This window comes from Nerophis lumbriciformis, linkage group LG27, assembly GCF_033978685.3.
Source record: "Nerophis lumbriciformis linkage group LG27, RoL_Nlum_v2.1, whole genome shotgun sequence".
NCBI classification, from domain to species: Eukaryota; Metazoa; Chordata; class Actinopteri; order Syngnathiformes; family Syngnathidae; genus Nerophis; species Nerophis lumbriciformis.
The window spans coordinates 25,119,133-25,140,000 of NC_084574.2; the positions used below are offsets into that span (position 1 = coordinate 25,119,133).

Below are 20,868 nucleotides of genomic sequence, written 5' to 3' on the forward strand. Positions count from 1 at the left end.
GTTGACAGAACTGTTGAAATGTAATATTTATTGTACAAATTTTTACAACATTAGTAAAACCTCTCAGAGGGTTTGATAACTCCTGGAAATTACCGTCTTAGAATGGCCAAATGTATAGATGTGTGTGTCCAAGTTAAAGGAAACAGCAGGCTGTCTTCTAATAACTATCAGAAATGCAGCCAATATTACATACAGATGATGTGACATCCATCCATTTTCTACCGCTTATCTCTTTCGGGGTCACATGCACATATAAATTAAGATAATTAAAGGACATTAAATGAGCTCAAATATACCTACAAACGAGGCATAATGATGCAATATGTACATACAGTACATCTAGCCTAAATAGCATGTTAGCATTGATTAGCTTGCAGTCATGCACAGACCAAATATGCCTGATTAGCTCTTCACAACAAGTCAATAACATCAACAAAGGTCACCTTTGTGCATTCACGCACAGTATAAAACGTTTGGTGGACAAAATGAGACAAAGGAGTGGCATAAAACACGTCTTTCTGTGGCAGCGTCGGAGAAAGTCGTCCATGTAAATAAACTGTTGAGTCACATTCACACAACGGTGAGTTCAAGGGCCGCTGAAATTAGTAGGACAAAACGGCGCTCGCCAAATACTCTTCATCAGTGAATCATAAACACAAACAGTGGGCTTTCTAACAATTAGGAAGGTTTGTGTCGTGTTTGTCCTACAGAATCCATATTACAACAAAAAATATATTTTTTACCCCATTTTTTTTTTTACTATTTCCATACATTTTTGAAAAAGCTCCATGGAGCCGCGGGTCGCTGCCCCCGACCTGACCCAATAGACAAACACAGCAATATAAGACATGTTACTATATCAACCAAATATCTCAATTCCTTCTTTTTACTACATGCAATTGTTAAAGCGGAAAAAAATAAGTAAACAAAAGCCAAAATTATTGGTTCTTAACAAAGCCTTTTTTCCTCAAAAATGTATTCCCTGATATTGTAAACAATATCAACAATATGACTAAAACAACAACAACAACAACAAACATATATGGGTCAAAATAAACACAACAGTGCGCTGGTAAAACATAACCATAGCCTCCTAGTATTGTTCCGACACTGCTACCACCGTGGTATCGACACGGTGACCCGCCCACCTGTACCTCCTAGTATTGTTCCGATACTGCTACCACCCTGGTATCGACACCTCCCCGCCCACCTGTACCTTCAAGCAGACTCATGTCCTCGCAGTTCAAGCTCACAGCAACACAACTTTTACTAAACGACTTTTTCCTGCTTATTCTGGACTTTTACCCGCTATGTCGGATAAAACAAGGTAAGAACAATCTACAAACACAACATCTTGTCGTTAGCTTAGCTTAGAGCATGTTATGCTAGTGGCCATCGTTGCTATATGTTTACATGACACGACACAAACTGCTTATATATATGCGCAACTTTAAAAATAAAAATGACATATTTATCATTTGACTCACCAAGTTGTAGTACAAATACATAGCAAAACACACATTTGATTCAATTTATTTAAAACTATATATTTTGAGCTAGCTGCGGTTAGCATGCGGGTGTTATCAGCTGCTGTACAAGAAGCGATATGACTTATTATTAATATAGTTTATAATTATTTCATTGTTTTTCAAAGCTTCGTGGACACCACCATTCACCTGGATGTCAAGGTACGTAGGATAAAGCATGTTTAAAAATGATTGTACCGACTCACTTCCCATGTCTTATACTTACAAACCCCGTTTTTATATGAGTTGGGAAATTGTGTTCGATGTAAATATAAACGGAATAATGATTTGCAAATCATTTTCAACCCATATTCAGTTGAATATGCTACAAAGACAACATATTTGATGTTCAAACTGATAAACATTTTTTTTGTGTGCAAATAATCATTAACTTTAGAATTTGATGCCAGCAACACGTGACAAAGAAGTTGGGAAAGGTGGCAATAAATACTGATAAAGTTGAGGAATGCTCATCAAACACTTATTTGGAACATCCCACATTTCAAATTGTTTTTGGAAACTGGATGTCGTGTCCCCCGGACCAAAGAGGAAAAGAACCATCCGGATTGTTATAGGCGCAAAGTTGAAAAGCCAGCATCTGTGATGGTATGGGGGTGTATTAGTGCCCAAGACATGGGTAACTTACACATCTGTGAAGGCGCCATTAATGCTGAAAGGTACATACAGGTTTTGGAGCAACATATGTTGCCATCCAAGCAACGTTACCATAGACGCCCTTGCTTATTTCAGCAAGACAATGCCAAGCCACGTGTTACATCAACGTGGCTTCATAGTAAAAGAGTGCGGGTACTAGACTGGCCTGCCTGTAGTCCAGACCTGTCTCCCATTGAAAATGTGTGGCACATTATGAAGCCTAAAATACCACAACGGAGACCCCCGGACTGTTGAACAACTTAAGCTGTACATCAAGCAAGAACGGGAAAGAATTCCACCTGAGAAGCTTAAAAAATGTGTCTCCTAAGTTCCCAAACGTTTACTGAGTGTTGTTAAAAGGAAAGGCCATGTAACACAGTGGTGAACATGCCCTTTCCCAACTACTTTGGCACGTGTTGCAGCCATGAAATTCTAAGTTAATTATTATTTGCAAAAAAAAATAAAGTTTATGAGTATCAACATCATATATCTTGTCTTTGTAGTGCATTCAATTGAATATGGGTTGAAAAGGATTTGCAAATCATTGTATTCTGTTTATATTTACATCTAGCACAATTTCCCAACTCATGGAAACAGGGTTTGTATAAAAAGCTGTATATTTTGGCTATATATTCTTATATCATTTAGTGGGTAGGCTACTAGGGGAGTTTTGTCTCAGCCAGTAAAGTTCATTCTCATGTGATTTGTTTGTTGTTCTCACATATACAGTGTATATATATATATATATATATATATATATATATATTATTAACCTTAAGAAAGTCAGTGACTTCACTATTAAAGTGGGTGACATTGTTATCACCAAGAAAGATGAGGTCACTTACCTAGGTTACATTCTAGAGGCTAATCTTTCCTGTGATAAAATGGCAACCAAGGTAATAAAAAAAGTCAACCAACGAACAAGATTTCTCTACAGAATCTCCTCTCTGGTCAACAAAAGCACCATGACGATTCTAGCGGGAACTCTCATTCAACCCTTTTTTTTTTTCGATTACGCTTGCACTTTCTGGTACCCCAGCACCTCCAAAACCTTCAAATCTAGACTCCAAACATCCCAGAACAAGACCTCCACCCCAGATCCCACCTCACTCCTACCCACTTGGCTCAGGGTGGAGCACAGAGTAAAACAACTTGCACTGAGCCTAGTCTATAAAATTTGCTACACCTCCCTGATACCGAAGTACATGTCGAACTAATTCCAGAACGTAAATGACCGCCATAACCACAACACCAGGGGGAGCTCCACAAACCACGTCAAACCCAGATTCCGATCTAACAAAGGTCTTAACTCATTCTCCTTCTATGCCACATCAATATGGAATGCACTCCCAACAGGTGTAAAAGAAAGTGCATCTCTATCCTCCTTCAAAACCTCACTAAAAGAACACCTCCAGGCAGCTACAACCCTAGCCTAACCCCCTCCCCCCACCATATCCCACCTCCCCGGATTGTAAATAATCAAATGTATATACTTTTTCTTATGCTTTCTGAGCTCACTATGTTCACTGCTCGCTGTACATATCTTACCAAGTGAGACCTACACTGTTACAATGTCCATTTCTCAGATGATGAACTTGTTGATGACTGAAATATGCTGATAGCAACCTAACCTACCCCCCGCCCCCAACCCGCTCCACATCCCTATCTACAAATAAAAGTTCCAATCAATCAATCAATCAATCAATATATATATCTGGAAAAGAGGGAAAGTACCTCAGCAGTGGACGTATGCAGAGGGAGTATGGATTCCCAAGGAGGAAAACGCAAGGAACGTCGAGCAGTTCAGGACAATCTCCCTCCTCTGTGTTGAGTGCAAGACCTTCTTCAAGTTCGTTTCCAATCGCCTCATGGGATTTCTCCTGCAGAACACCTATATTGACACCTCGGTGCAGAAGGGAGGAGTCCCAGGAGTTCCAGGGTGCATCGAACACACTGGCGTGGAAACACAGCTGATACGTGAGGCGTGAGAGAACAGAGGCGATTTGACAATACTGTGGCTGTACCTCGCCAATGCTTATGGATCAATTCCACACAAGTTGGTGGAATTGTCTCTGAGCAGATACCACGTTCCAGAGAAGATTCACAATCTCATCCTCGACTATTACAACAACTTTAGTCTGAGGGTGTCCTCTGGCACTTCAACATCAGATTGGCATCGTCTGGAGAAAGGCATCATCACAGGCTGTACAATCTCTGTGTCCCTGTTTGCACTGGTCAGGAATATGCTCGTGAAGTCTGCGGAAGTAGAGTGCAGAGGCCCTTTGTCCAATTCCGGCACCCGGCAACCTCCGATTAGAGCATCCATGGATAATCTCACGGTAACCACAACATCAGTGTCTGGATGCTGATGGCTCCTTCAAGGCCTTGATGGACTCATTAGTTGGGCAAGAATGAGTTTCAAGCCCTCTAAGTCCAGGTCCTTGGTCTTGAGGAAAGTAAAGGTAACCGACCACTTTCGCTTCAGTCTGGCAGACACCCAAATTCCATCTGTGTCAGAAAAGCCGGTGAAGAGCCTGGGCAAGTGATCTGAAGGATACCGCTGCACGTCAAGCTACCAGCGATCACCTCAACATGTGGCTCTCAGCTGTGGACAAATCAGGACTTCCTGGAAGTTCAAGGCCTGGATATATCAGCATGGCATCCTGCCTCGTCTCCTCTGGCCGCTGCTGAAGTACAAATTCCCAATGACCTTCGTGGAGGGATTTGAGAGGAAGATCAGCTCGTCCCTGCGCAGGTGGCTGGGTCTCCCACGGAGCCTGAGCAGCATTGCTTTGTTTGGGCACAACACCAAGCTGCAGCTCCCTTTCAGTAGTCTGGCAGAGAAGTTCAAGGTTTCCTGGGCCAGAGAAGTCCTGCACTACAGAGATTCTGCTGATGGGAAAATATCTTCAGCAGGTGTGGAGGTCAGAACAGGAAGGAAGTGGCGTGCCCAGGATGCAGTGGAGCGGGCAGAGGCGAGGCTGCGGCACAGTACCATGGTGGGAACCATAGCGACTGGTCGGGCTGGGCTGGGTAGCAACACCAAACAAAGCTACAGCAGAGCCAAAGGAAAGGAAAGGCGAAAGCTTGTCCAAGAGGAGGTTCGCGCTGAGGTGGAGGAGGCTCGCTTCAGCAGAGTGGTGGGAATGAGCAAGCAGGGGGCCTGGACCAAGTGGGAGCACATAGCTGGTCGCAAGATCACCTGGACTGAACTCTAGAAAGCGGAGCCACACCAGTTTAAGTTCTTGGTCCAGTCAGTTTATGATGTCCTCCCAATCCCTGCTGACCTATTCACCTGGGGCCTGATATACACATCTTTGTGCCAGCTCTGTCAGAAAAGAGGATCATTAGAACACATCCTCAGCTGTTGCTCAAAGGTTTTGGGAGATGGCAGGTATCGGTGGTGCCACGACCAGGTCCTGCGGGCAATAGCAGACACCATCTGCACTGGCATCAACACCGGTAAGTGGCAACACCCAACCAAGAGCACAATTACCTTTGTCCGAGCAGGAGAGAAACCTCAACCCTCCAAGAAGACCCAGGGGGGCCTGCTAACAACAGCAAGGGACTGGCAGCTCTTGGTTGACCTAGGAAGGCAGTTGCGTTTCCCAGACATCATCGCAACTACAACACTCCGGCCAGTGTTGATGTCTGGAACCAGCAAGCAGGTGGTGCTCCTTGAGCTAACTGTCTCCTGGGAGGACAGAATGGAGGAATCTCAGGAAAGGAAGAGGGCGAAGTATGCAGATCTTGTGGCTGATTGCCAGAGGAACGGGTGGAAGGCCCGCTGCGAGCCTATTGAGGTGGGCTGCAGGGGTTTTGCAGGCAAGTCCTCACACCGGGTCCTGGGGATCCTTGGGATTAGTGGACTGCACAGGCGAAGAGCCATAAAAAACATCTTGGAAGCGTCTGAAAAGGCCTCACGTTGGCTCTGGTTGAGGAGGGGGAACGCGTGGCGTAGTGCGCTACCTGGACACAAGTCGAGGGACTGATCATCCTTGGCTGGGTCGCCCGGGTGAGGGTGTTTGATTAAGACCCAAAACACCCTATGACCCCGGGAGAATCACTGATGATGTGTCCAGGTTGCACCATAAGGTGTATTATAGTACTATATATATATATACAGTATATATAAATATATGTGTGTGTGTGTGTGTGTGTATATATATATATATATATATATATATATATATATATATATATATATATATATATATATATATATATATATATTTATATATATATATATATATGGATGTATATTTAGCAATGTGTAAAGCCATAGACTCACACAAGTTCCGTCAATAGTCCAAATTTGGAACACAGCATCATAGTTTTCACAGCTTTTTGGTTGTTAGAGGTAGAAAGCGTTTTAAAGTAAAGTTCTGTTTTTTTTTTTAAAGGCACAAAAAACAGGTCGGGTATTGAGAACCTTACATGTATGACTATAAAACTTAGCCAATAGTATAATGAAGTTGTAAAGGTAAAATTCCTTTTCAAATGTTTTCTCATACTGTCTATATCCAAATAGCACATCTTTAAGACAAAGCACACATTTGTCATGAATATTGTCCGAGATGAAACGACCGATGCCTTGCCATAGTGACCGAGTGCTTTCATAAGTCCAAAACAGGTGGTAAACAGTCTCTGGATGCATATTAAATAAGGTGCAGGTAACATCAATGTCCTTCTTGTATCTAACCATCACAGTCTTTAAAGGGTAATAACCATGAATGATTTTGAAATAAATCTCTTTGACTTTGTTCGTAAGTAAATACCTGTTAGGAAGACACCACGTTTTTGACCCAGCAGATGTCATTCACAACATTATTCCAGAGCGCAATTACATAGGAGACAGACACACAATCATTTTGGAATAAGCTGTGGATTTTTGTGTTATTTTTCTGATCAAAAAGAAGGAGTGTCAAGTGGATCATTCACAATTGTTACGGCAGAAAGAGGAAATGAATAACCCCTGTACAACTTAACAACACCTGTTGGAATGGCATCAAATACAATGGCAAATTGTTTGGGAGTCACAGGGACCTTAAAATGGTTGGGAAATGTTGTTCTCACATAAATGCACTGACCGAACGTCACTCTGTGACGTCATCATATCTGTCTTCTCATGTAGGATTATTATGGAAAGACGTTGAAGAACACCTCAGACCTGAAGAGCAATGCCTGTGTGGCTCCAGCCCGGCCGCTCCCAAAATTCATCCTCCAAGCTCTGAAGAAAGTCCATCCCGATGTCACCGACAGGTTGTCTTTGCATATATTGACATATCGGTAATATTCCTGAACGGGCTTCTCGGTTCTTTAGATACTATGGTTGCGGTCTGGTGGTACCAGAGTGTTTGGAGGGCTGCAGGATTCTGGACCTGGGCAGTGGGAGTGGTAGAGACTGCTATATGCTGAGTCAGCTGGTGGGAGAGACGGGCCATGTCACTGGTATCGACATGACTGAGGATCAGGTAGACTACCGAGTGTTCGATCAACACAATTAATTTAGTGCTCACACTAGGCCAGGGCAATTCAGGGCCATATTTCCATAAATGCTAAAGACTGTCACTATCATTCTTATTTTGAGAACCAGCATCATCTGTTGTGGACATTTGTTTATGGTTAGTTATAAATTTCAGAAAATAATATTCCTGTCATGCAAAATACAATGGTCCACTGCAATGGATGGTGGCCTTTAGAAGTTTAAAATATCAATGTGTTCACACCAGTCCAAGTTTCTTTATACAACAGGAGGGCTTGGGTGTTTTTATTATATTAAATTTGCTGCAAAATATTAAGTTTTTTTCCTAAGTTCATTTTTTATTTTTTATTTACAAAATCACACAGAATGTTAATCAATCTAATAAAATAATTAGAGCAATTACAGCCTTAAAATACTTAGGAGACAAATGTACAAAGCAATTTAGAAGACATACAAATACAACACTTAATTAATACAATACTAAATGAAGGAAAACATAATAGCAACATCCATCCATCCATCCATCCATTTTCTACCGCTTATATCAATAACAGCGAAAAAACAACAAAATTGATCACAATAACAGAATATGTATCATTATTATGATAACATATCATTTATATCACCAGCACGGCCATTAAAACAATTATCTTGCTTCAACAGCACAATACTGGTCCTGTAGTTGCAGGAGACGTCTCAAAACCTCACCAGGAGTCCCGAAAATGGCAGAAAATGCACATTTTTTAAAATACATTTTTTGGCTTAAATGTCGTAGGGGTGACCCTTACACAAAAATAAAACTAAATGTCTTGCTTCAACAGCACACTACTGGTCCTGTAGTTGTAGGAGACGTCTCAAAACCTCATCAGGAGTCACGACAAAACCAGAAAATGCATATTTTCTAAAAAAAAAATGTCTTTGCTAAAATGTCGTAAGGGGGGACCCTTACACAAACATAAAAAAAAATGTCTTGCTTCAAAAACACAATACTGGTCCTTTAGTTGTAAGAGACATCTCAAAACCTCATGAGGAGTCCCAACAAACCCCGAAAATGGCAGAAAAAAAATATTTTTTTAAACCTTTTTTTAGCCAAAATCTCTTAAGAGGGGACCCTTTCACAAACATTTTTAAAACTGTCTTGCTTCAACAGCACAATACTGGTCCTGTAGTTGTAGGAGACGTCTCAAAACCTAAGTCAACAGAGAGCTTACAGTACATCCAAAAGTTGCATCTCAAAAACATCCATAACAAAAGCAATGAACCCATGAAGCTGGCTTATAACGCCCTCAGATAATCATTGGCAGCAGGTGAGAACAATAATCACTAATCACCCGCAGGTGATGAGAACAGCACTTAAGAAGCAAAGGTAGAGTCAAAAGTAAGAAACAAAGTAAGCGCGCTAAACAGGAATATATATATATATATATATATATATATATATATATATATATATATATATATATATATATATATATATATATATATATATATAAGATATGCACCTGGGGATAGGTCGATTGGCAACACTAAATTGGCCCTAGTGTGTGAATGTGAATGTGAATGTTGTCTGTCTATCTGTGTTGGCCCTGCGATGAGGTGGCGACTTGTCCAGGGTGTACACCGCCTTCCGCCCGATTGTAGCTGAGATAGGCTCCAGAGCCCCCCGCGACCCCAAAGGGAATAAGCGGTAGAAAATGGATGGATGGATGGATATATATATATATATATACATACAGTATATGTATGTATATATACCTGTGTGTATATATATATATATATATATATATATATATATATACATACATACAGTATATATATATATATATATGTATGTACTGTATGTATGTGTGTGTGTGTGTGTGTGTGTGTATATATTTATATATATATATTATATATATATATATATATATATATATATATATATATATATATAAACTGCATAATATATTCTGCACACTGACCTCAAGTGTACATGTCTGTTGTTTTCTAGCTTGAAGTAGCCAGGAAACATGTGGATTTTCACATGAAGGAGTTTGGCTACAAGAAGCCCAATGTGACTTTCGTCCTTGGTTACATCGAGGCCTTAACAGAGGCTGGTCTGGAAAAGAACTCTTTTGATATCATCATGTAAGATGGATTTTTTCTCATCACTTGCTCTCACAATTTAAAGCTGTGTAATTTGATATATTTATTTACAATAATCAAATGTCACTTTTATCACTTAGCTCCAACTGTGTGGTGAATCTTTCGCCTGATAAGAAACAAGTCCTGACTGAAGCCCACAGTGTGCTCAAGGTACAATAAACCAAACAGGACAAAAATCTTGACTAGGTTGGAAAAGGAGCCAAAAACAATTCATTCAAAAAATGTTGTGTTCTTTAATCAACAAACCTGAAACTTGAATAGAGACTGTTATACATACAGTATTTGATCATCTGTGGCATAAGGGAATGATACTGGTGCTCAAGGGTACCAATTTTCGATACTTGTGTATGTGTTAGTTAATATTACCGTATTTGTTTTTGATAATAAAATCAAATTTTTATTGCAACATTTAAAACGTAGCTAATTATGATGTCGAGTTGTTATATGTTGTCGTATTATCACATTTCTGAGTCTTATTTGCAAGTATGACAATAAGTTGCAAGTCCAAGACATTAGATGGCAGTAGTGTATGGTTTATGGTGTGTTGGCTTGTCAGTTCAGTCTTTTCTGAATGTAGTCTTTTATTGAGCCCCAAAAAGTGTTAATAATATAAGTATTGTACTTCTGTACGCAACCAGTTGTTTGAGTGTAACCTTTATCTCAGTTGTGGTTTTCATTAACAAATTTGGAAGGGTTGAAATCGCGATGTAAAATTGCTCATGCTAATCAGTAGCATGTCAATAGCAAAGCTGATGTATATTAGCATCAAGATAGAACACTTTTGGAAAAGTGGAGTCCTACTTAACTTACGGTGGAGCGTTTTTCGATTCAGTGTCTTTGTTGGCATTGAAAATTACAACATTACCTAGAGGTAGTTTGACTGAGTCTGTTCTCAGTGCTGCTTGAGTGATCACTAAGTGCCGAAGTGCGAAGAGCCGGCAACCGGGCAGGACGTCACGCGCAACTCAGGTACCTTAAGATTGTACGTAAAAATCGGTGTCAAGTAGGACCGGCGGATTCGGTCGGTGCCAAAATAAATACCCGATTCAGGACCCATCCCTAGCTGTATTATTGTCTAATTTGCATAATTGGCCATGACGCAATAACGTGCGTTTGTGCGTAAGCAAGTACAACTCAGTTTTTCAGTTTTTGTCATAAGAAATGTGTATCATGTTTAATTTCTTACATTTTGTGCAGTGGTAGACGCTCATGCGTATTATTTACGAATTAGTTTAAAAAAACATTAAAACATTGATGTTTCCATGTAAGTGTGCGATTATTACAGTGTTGATGACATTGCAAGTCTGATACATCACTACAGTCTATAGCGACCACTCAAGGGAAATAGCAAAACTGGCCACTATGGACAGGTTTCGCAAGTTCATCTTAAAAAAAGTAAAACAAGGAATAATGCAAATTTTCCAATACATTTCACCAAGTTTGCTTGCGTTCCGGCTGTGTTACGGATGCATAGCCGAAATCGTACATTTCCATTCTAGTCATTAGTCCACTTCCAGCAGCTCCACTGTTACTGAGCTCTCAGCAGCAAATACGCAAATATTTTATTTTGACTAGATGCCGCCAAAATGTTAAATTAAGCCATGTTTTCTTTTACCAAGCCTGCCTTCTCTGCATCTTGGGGTCCGTCACCAACAACAAATTGTGACAAGTCTAAGTGTTTGTTCTTTTATGTCTGTAGTTTGTATTTCTTGTTTATTATTTAGCAATAGTGCTACTTGGTGAATCTGCTTGTCACTCAGCTTCTAAAACTTGTAGCTCATCCTCTGTATATTCAGACTCAAAATTATGAGCCTCTGGATCATCATTTGTCCCAAAGTAGTCGTTGTTGTCGCTCATGAAGTCTGCCATGATTGGTAGCAATTGTTACTGTTGAAGGAAATAGCGAACACTGTGATGCGTCTGTGAAATTAATACGCTGCCGTATACTTAAAATGAGCAAATTACATAAGTATTACATGTTATTATGAACATACCTGTACTACATTACATACATACCGTATTTTTCGGACTATAAGTCACAGTTTTTTTCATAGTTTGGCCAGGGGTGCAACTTATACTCAGGAGCGACTTATGTGTGATATTATTAACACATTACCGTAAAATATCAAATAATATTATTTAGTTCATTCACGTAAGAGACTAGACGTATAAGATGTCATGGGATTTAGCGATTAAGAGTGACAGATTGTTTGGTAAACGTATAGCATGTTCTATATGTTATAGTTATTTGAATGACTCTTACCATAATATGTTACGTTAACATACCAGGCACGTTCTCAGTTGGTTATTTATGCCTCATATAAAGTACACTTATTCAGCCTGTTGTTCACTATTCTTTATTTATTTTAAATTGCCTTTCAAATGTATATTCTTAGTGTAGGGTTTTATCAAATAAATTTCCCCAAAAAATGCGACTTATACTCCAGTGCGACTTATATACCGTATTTTCCGCACCATAAGGCGCCCTGGGTTAAAAGCCGCGCCTTCAATGAACGGCATATTTCAAAACTTTGTCCACCTATAAGCCGCCCGGTGTTGTAAGCCGCATCTAACTGCGCTAAAGGAATGTCAAAAAAACAGTCAGATAGGTCAGTCAAACTTGAATAATATATTAAAAACCAGCGTTCTAACAACTCTGTTCACTCCCAAAATGTACGCAAATGTGCAATCACAAACATAGTAAAATTCAAAATAGTGCAGAGCAATAGCAACATAATGTTGCTCGAACGTTAATGTCACAACACACAAAATAAACATAACGCTCACTTTCTGAAGTTATTCTTCATTCATAAATCCCTCGAATTATTCTCCTTCGTTGTCCGAATTGAAAAGTTGGGCGAATGTCGTCCGGCGCTGCCTCCCTGTCTTAGTGAAGGTGTGTTCGCCTTCGGTCATCCATTGTTCCCACGCAGTTAGCAGTCTAGCTTCGAATGCCCTGTTGACACCAATATCTAGCGGCTGGAGGTCTTTTGTCAATCCACCCGGAATGACGGCGAGTATTGAATTAAGCGCGTAAGCGTGTCTCTTAATGTGATGTTATGAGCTAGCAAATATAACAACTACACTACCCAGCATGCAACGATAGTGACGAGCATGCGCGGTAGCCCTGAGAAGCGTTGTTGTATGCTGGCAGTTAGAATGTGGTTATGAGCACGCTGTGAGTAAACGTTGAGAACTCAGTTAACACGCCTCGTCTGCATTATTTATAATTAGACAGACAACACACTTAATAGGAGCCATTTTGGGGTCTTTACATAAACACACAAATGGAAATGAAACGTCACATATCCCAGCATGCACCGCGTGCTTCTTCTTCCGGGGCGGGTGGTTTGCTTACAGTAGAAGAAGCGCTTCCTGTTCTATGGGGGCGGGTGCTTACCTTGGCGGTTGCTTGCGTAGAAGAAGAAGCGCTTCCTGTTCTACCGGGAAAAAAGATGGCGGCTGTTTACCGAAGTTGCGAGATCGAAACTTTATGAAAATGAATCGTAATATTAATCCATATATAAAGCGCACCGGGTTAAAAGCCGCACTGTCAGCTTTTGAGTAAATTTGTGGTTTTTAGGTGCGGCTAATAGTGCGGAAAATACGGTATGTTTTTTACCTTCTTTATTATGCATTTTCGGCCGGTGCGACTTATACTCCGGAGCGACTTATACTCCGAAAAATACGGTACTTACAGCATGTATACAAAACATTGATGAATGTTTGTGGATGTTTTTAGAGCGCTTTATACCTGGAATAGATGCAATGACATAATGACTGCTATACCCTCCATTGTTTGCTGACTTTTGCAAGCTTCTGAGTTAAGAATGCATAACAAAAACATATGTGTGCTTGTCTCATAGGGATTGCAAATGATAGGCAAAATTCCCCCCAAAAATTAAGTTCTCCTAAAATTAATTGATCGTGGGATCTGATCAGAGCTGATATTTGTGCGGCATTGTGGCGCAGATGGTAGAGTGGCCATTCCAGCAACTTGAGGGTTCCAGCTTCGATTCCAGATTCCGCCATCCTAGTCGCAGTTTTTGGGCAAGACACTTCACCCTTGCTCCTGATGGGTCGTGGTTAGCGCCTTGCATTGCAGCTTCCACCATCAGTGTGTGAATGGGTGAATGTGATGTATAATTTAGAGCGCTTTGGGTATAAATCCAGGTATAGCAAAGCACTAAATAAATACAGATTTTTAACTGATTGGCTGATAGCTGCAGAGCCCAACCAATCTTGTGTCTTAGTGATTAAATGGCTAAAGATTGTAGACGCGTGAAATATTCCTTCCAAATGGGTGCACGCTCAGGGAGACACAATTACCTTTACTTTTCCTTGTTACACACATGCAGAAGTGTGCGGGTTTTACCAGAACACCGGCTACAATTTGAGAGTGTGTCGTGTATCCACAGCACCAACGATACTGAAAGGCTTCTATAATATTCATCCTCGCCACCATTAAAATAAACAAAGTTTTTTTAAGCTATCATTATCACTTGAGGAAAAGGAATGGCTACACACACAGATGACACAAGAAGCTAAACGCTAAAGCTTCTCTAGATGTCGATACTATCGATACTTAGTATAGTATCAGAATATAACTGATAGATACTAAAGTAATTAGAGGTAAATGTTTCTTATGCATCATATGATTTACAACAGTACTAGCTAATTGTAAATGTAATAAGATAAGCTTTATAAAAATGTTTTACTATAAAAAGATTTTCAGTTCTTTCAACTGAAATTCAACTGAATTTGTGAAGGTTTCACAGTGATTATGTTGTGGGATTTACATAATCATGCATCATATCCATTGAACATTTCTAAAAGAGAAAATTCAGAAATTACGTCCAAGCCATTAAAGAATGTTAACCCTGTACTGTACTCTCTACTGATGCTTAGGAAGGTGGCGAGTTATACTTCAGTGATGTCTACAGCAATGGAAGACTAACAGAGGAGATCAAAAACCACAAAGTCCTGTGGGGTGCGCATGACAAGTGTTCTACTGCTGATCAAAAGCTGCAGACACATGCCTCAGTGTGGTTCTCTGGTGACAGGTGAGTGTTTAGGTGGCGCGCTGTGGTTCAAAGATCTGCTACAGTTGGCCAAGGAAGTAGGATTCAGCCCCCCGAGGCTTGTTCAAGCCAGCATCATCACTGTCGACAACAAGGAACTGCAGGACATTCTAGGTGTGAGGCTTCTTCTTGTCAAGGCAGATTGCAATAAAAAAAAATCTCTGTTTTAGAAAAAAACCTAAATATCTGCTTTGAATCTATTTAAAATTCAATAATTTGATGTTGTGCTATAATTTGTGCATTACAGGTGACTTCAAGTTTGTCTCTGCCACATATCGTCTGTTTAAGGTCCCTAAAGGCAGCACCAAGCCATGTAAAGTCATGTATAATGGTAACATCACAGGGGCGGAGGAGACCCTCCGCTTTGACTGTCAGTACACCTTCAAGGTTTGTATCTTCAGAACAGAATCAGCCGGTGTTACTTTTTTTTTTAACCTAATCTTTGTCTGACAGGCTGATCAAGTGGTGGAGGTAGACGCAGAAGTCGCCTCCATTCTGACCCATTCCAGATTTGCACAGGAATTCACTTTCCAGCCACCAGGAGGCTCCTGTGAACCTTGCGGAGTCCGACCAAAGGTTAGTGATACTCTTTAAAATTTGCAGACATGATGACTTTCAGGAGCAGAGGCAGGGCCGGCCCCTGGCATAAACACTATGCAGTTGTTCAGGGCCACAACCATAACTTTTCTTGAGTCAACATGTCCTTTTTAATAGTTTTAGTTTGGTTTAGCAGCATCGCAGCATTGCTTTGAAGATTGACGACTAAAACGATCGTACGATTTAAGTTTATATTGTAATCAAGCATTTTGCTTAAGTAAATACATTCTAATAACATTTATTTTTCATATTTTTTTTCCCATTTATTGTGTTTTGGTTACTTTTTCCATTAATTCCCAAGCGGCATAGCAGTTTTCAATTGGCGTCACTTTCCTTGCCCCTTGGACCTATCAACCTATTTTTTTATTTTACCTTTTCATACAACCATAGGATATTATCTGGAATATAAACACATGACTATTGAACATACCGGATTGAAAATAATTGTACTTATCAATGCAGTCTTTTTGTTTATTGTTCATACGTAATTATTTGCAGTAAATGCAAATATTGACATAACTTGTACAATATTAATAATGCATTATTTCTTAATATCTAATTATAAGCATACTTCAACTGAATTGTTGTTGGTTCTCTTATGCAGACACTTCGCCAAATCTACTTCTAGCCGCCAAGAGTAATACAGTAAACTCTTGTTTATCGCTTTTAATTGGTTCCGTGCCTGGCTGTGGTAAATTAATTCCCCGCAAAGAAGTTATAAATTGAATATTTTTTATAGATAGAGCATACCACCAACACAGCACCTTTACAATATAATACTCACTAGGCTACAGTCAGCCCTATAGCCCCTTGCGTGTTACACTGATATTAAAAACCGAAACTTGGCCACAAACACAATCTCTTTTAGGGCCACAAAATGCCTACCACAGGTCAACATGTTCGTGCTATCTGTTTGAAATTGAGGACACACCCAAAGAGGCCCGCCGTCTCACTGTGTGCACAATCACATTTGAGGAAAACATTCTCACAAACACACACTCTCAAAGCACAAGGTCAAGCAGCTGTCTCAGAGTCCTAACCAGACTGTGGAGTCATGCTGAGAACCTTGAACAGGAATGAATGTTCTCTTCTCCAGCTCTTAAAAATGTCATTTTATCAGCTCCTTATGGTCATTCAACACCTATATTCATTAACAAACCTGATCTTGATTAGAAATATCCTTTGGTGTTCAACCTTTACACTGTGTCTCTGAATTGAAATCAAGCTTATAGTAGGTATTGTACAACAATGCTTGATTTTGATATTGAAATAGAAAGCCTTTTGTTTCACTTCGTATATGCATTTCTGTCATAATATGCAACCCTGAGTCTGGTAACAGAGCTTAAGCGCAGCTACCAGTAAACCCCCACTGATGGACTTGGTTGAATGCAACCTTGTTTGTATGAAATGAAACAGCAATATGGATGTTTGCACAGATATTTTTTTATGAAACTTCACATAATTTAATCCAAAATTGTAATCTATTTTTCGTTGAATTGGTCATTCAGGCAGGCACTGAAGATCCTTTTGAGCTGGCTGAGCAGCTGCTGAAACAGGGTCCAGGTTCAGCCACAGGGGGGTGCTGCGGCACAAAGTCTGCGACCTGCTGCAAGTGATGGATTGTGGGAAAGGAGCGATGGTCCAGAACAAAGCACATATAGCTGCGGCCGCAGACATTCTTAAGTCGCGTCCACTTAAAGACGCGGCCACAGGTGTGACGACAACGGAAATGAAGCTGGAGAGACAAGACGCAACACGGAAATCAGAAAAAAAGAAGTACTGCCGAAAATAAGGTAAAGTTAAGGTAAAGTACCACTGATAGTCACACACACTGGGTGTGGTGAAATTATCCTCTGCATTTGACCCATCCCCTTGTTCCACCCCATGGGAAGTGAGGGGAGCAGTGAGCAGCAGCGTTGGCCGCGCTCGGGAATCATTTTGGTGATTTAACCCCCAATTCCAACCCTTGACGCTGAGTGCCAAGCAGGGAGGCAATGGGCCCCATTTTTATAGTCTTTGGTATGACTCAGTTTAGGTTTGGGCTTTGGTTGGGGTTATGTTTTCATATAATCACCCGAAAAAGCAATACATTCATCATCCAAAATAATAACGTCTTCCATCTTGGATCACGTTACAAATCAAGTGTCCACTCTCGCTTTGTCAGCACCACTGTGGGTATGTCTTTAAAACATGGTTCACTTCCGTTGTTGTGGGCGCGACTTGTGTCTGCGGCTGCAGCTAGACCCTTCTCTCCAGAACATACATCTCAGTCCTATTTGTCTGCCTCACAGTTCTTAATAAATGGAACGATGTGTGCTATATATCAAGTGAATTAGTATACATAGCAAGTAACATATATAAAAAAAAAAAATCATAAACTTTCAAATTTATTGACGTGATACGTTAACGCATTTCAAATCAAGTCTTAAATTGTCAATACCTGGCTTTGTTCTTTTACTGCAATGTTTATAGTTGACTGATTCCTAAATTATTAAATCATATTATTTATCAAGTTGATTGTTGTTTTGTATTAAGACAGTAAATACTACTACCAGTAATAATCGTTTTCAAATCGTGAAGCGATGATATTGTGGTCTGCATGGGGTTGTATCATTGGTGTGTTGCTGAGACAGAAAATGCCATTGAAAACTACAGCTACTAGTTACGCTCTAAACCCACCAGATGGCGACAAAAACCCATAGAGGACATCAAGGCATAATGTTAGACTCTGAAAAACCCTGAGTTGCTGCACATTTAAATACTTTGGCCCCGAGGAGGATGGCCCACAAAAAGTGTTAGACTTCGAAAACCCCTGACGTAAAGTAATGTTTACATCATAACTTCTGTTCTATACTCAGTCTGGACCTGTACACAAAGTCATTACGTACATTCTTAACCGTTCACTTAAAAAGAACGGGAACACTTTAGTATTGGGAACATATGAACCATTAATTAGTTGCTTCTTAACATAGGGTTAGGGTTAGGGTTAGGCTTAGGGAAGACTCTTAGTTAATGGCTTACTGGTTGTATAATAAAGCCATGCAGAATAAGGCATTAATAAGTACTTAATAATGACTAATTAACAGACAATATGTTAGTAATTTGCATGTTAATAAGCAACTAATTAATGGTTCAAATTGTCCCCATACTAAAGTGTTACCAAAAGAACATTTGTGTTTATTTGTATTGTTTTAATGACAAGTCTGGCGCATTGGGCTAAATTATTTGTGATTTTAATTTGAGTTGAGAATAAAACCTGAACAACACAGACATGACATGTGGCTCACCTATTTGTCCTATGCATTGTTTTAGAATAGGTTTTTTTTTTTAAATATTATAAACTGATATACTCTGAATGTTAAGAATCACTGCTGACATTTTAACAATGAACATTGCCCACATTTCAATGTAACTATTTAACATTATATTTAAAAAAAAAAAAAAGAAAGTACTTAACTGGTGTCAGTACTTCTTAACCGACTCAGAAAGGAGTTGATTATGAATTATGATGTGCATCCTCCTTCACACTTGGCACATGCCAACAATTGAATCACAACCTCACCAAGGGCATCCTACATTTTGTAATATTTTCTAATAGAAAACGATACGTTTAAAAGGTACATTTTTTTAAATCTGCATTTCATTCAGAGAAAAAGCCATCAATCTGTCAATCCTTTCCGTGTCCGGGCCAGGTAAGGTTCCCCGTGTTCGGTCAAATTAAGCCACAGGCTCCACTGCGGCTTAATTCAGATTCTCTGAAACTTTTGATGATATTACAAACCGTAGATGGTGAAATAGATAAAACTTTTGGACTATTACTCAAGAGGTAGTCACCTGAAATGGTTTTCACTTCACAGGTGTGTTTGAAGCTCATCGAGAGAATGCCAAGAGTGTGCAAAGCAGTAATCAGAGCAAAGGGTGGCTATTTTGAAAAAACTAGAATATAAAATATGTTTTCAGTTATTTCACCTTTTTTGTTAAGTACATAACTCCACATGTGTTCATTCATAGTTGTGATGCCTTCAGTAACTATCTACAATGTACATAGTCATGAAAATAAAGAAAACACATTGAATGAGAAGGTGTGTCCAAACCTTTGGCCTGTACTGTATATAATAGATACAAATAAATACATGAATAAAATGAGTAAGACAGGGGTTCCCAAATTTTTTGACTCGGGGGGCCGCATTGGGTTAAAACAATTTGGCCGGGGGCCGGGCTGTATATATATATATATATATATATATATATATATATATATATATATATATATATATATATATATATATATATATGTGCATGTATATATATATGTATATACATATATGTGCATGTATATATATATGTATATACATATATATGCATGTATATATATATACATATATATGTATATATATGTATGTATATGTATATATATACATATATGTATATATATATATACTGTATATGTACATATATATGTATAAGTGTATATATATATATATATATATATATGAATATATATATATATATATATATGTATGTATATATATATATATAAATTCCTCACGCACTAATTGACTGACAGAGTGCGCACTTGATGTCACGTTATCTATCTATATATATATATATATATATATATACTGTGTGTATATATATATATATATTTGAAAGGTTGGTAGAGTGGGCCCAAATGCATTTCAAACCCGCCAAATCCAGACCAATGGTGCTGAAGAAGGGTAAGGTGGAGGACAAGTTCCGGTTTAACATCACAGGCACGGCCATTCCAACTATCTCAGGGAAGCCAGTCAAGAGCTTGGGCAAGGTTTTTGACTGCCCTTTGAGAGACACAACATCCATCCAGTCGACATGCGCCGAGTTGGATGGCTGGTTGAAATCCGTGGACAAGTCAGGCTTACCTGGGAAGTTTAAAGCCTGGATTTACCAGGATGACATTCTTCCCAGGATCCTGTGGCCCCTCCTCATCTACTCGTTCCCCATCTCGACAGTTGAGATCCTAGAGCGGAGGGTCAGCAACCACCTCCGGAGATGGCTGGGACTACCTAAGAGCCTGAGTAGCATTGCACTCTACGGGAACAGCAACAAACTGCAGTTACCTTTCAAATCCTTGGAGAAGGAATTTAAGGTAACTAGAGCCAGAGAAGTGGTACAGTACAGGGACTCAAGTGATCCGAAGGTGGCCAAAGCAGGGATCCAAGTGAGGACTGGCAGGAAATGGAGGGCAGAGGAAGCAGTTCAAGAGGCAGATGCAAGGCTGCGACACAGGAGCCTGGTTGGAGCAGTTACACAGGGTCGAGCTGGGCTAGGATCCTTTCCAACTCCCCAACTGAACACTAGGGGGAAGGAAGGCCGACGTCTTGTTCAGGATGAGGTGAGAGCG

General features: G+C 39.8%; 1 protein-coding gene across 2 annotated transcripts; it reads left to right on the forward strand.

Annotated features, from left to right (window-relative positions):
* Positions 1-1,171: 1,171 nt before the first annotated feature.
* Positions 1,172-18,763, forward strand: LOC133624601 (arsenite methyltransferase-like). 2 transcript variants are annotated; one of them, XM_061988298.2, is made up of 11 exons: positions 1,172-1,327; positions 1,655-1,688; positions 7,315-7,442; positions 7,504-7,654; positions 9,656-9,792; positions 9,891-9,960; positions 14,719-14,800; positions 14,874-15,005; positions 15,139-15,278; positions 15,345-15,467; positions 16,997-18,763. In XM_061988298.2, exons 1-11 carry the CDS (start codon positions 1,311-1,313, stop codon positions 17,102-17,104), a joined length of 1,122 nt encoding a protein of 373 aa, XP_061844282.1. In that variant the 5' UTR covers positions 1,172-1,310; the 3' UTR covers positions 17,105-18,763. The 2 variants fall into 2 exon arrangements, with proteins under 2 accessions (XP_061844282.1, XP_061844283.1); XM_061988299.1 differs by lacking the exons at positions 9,656-9,792; positions 9,891-9,960.
* The last annotated feature ends 2,105 nt before the right edge of the window (positions 18,764-20,868 follow it).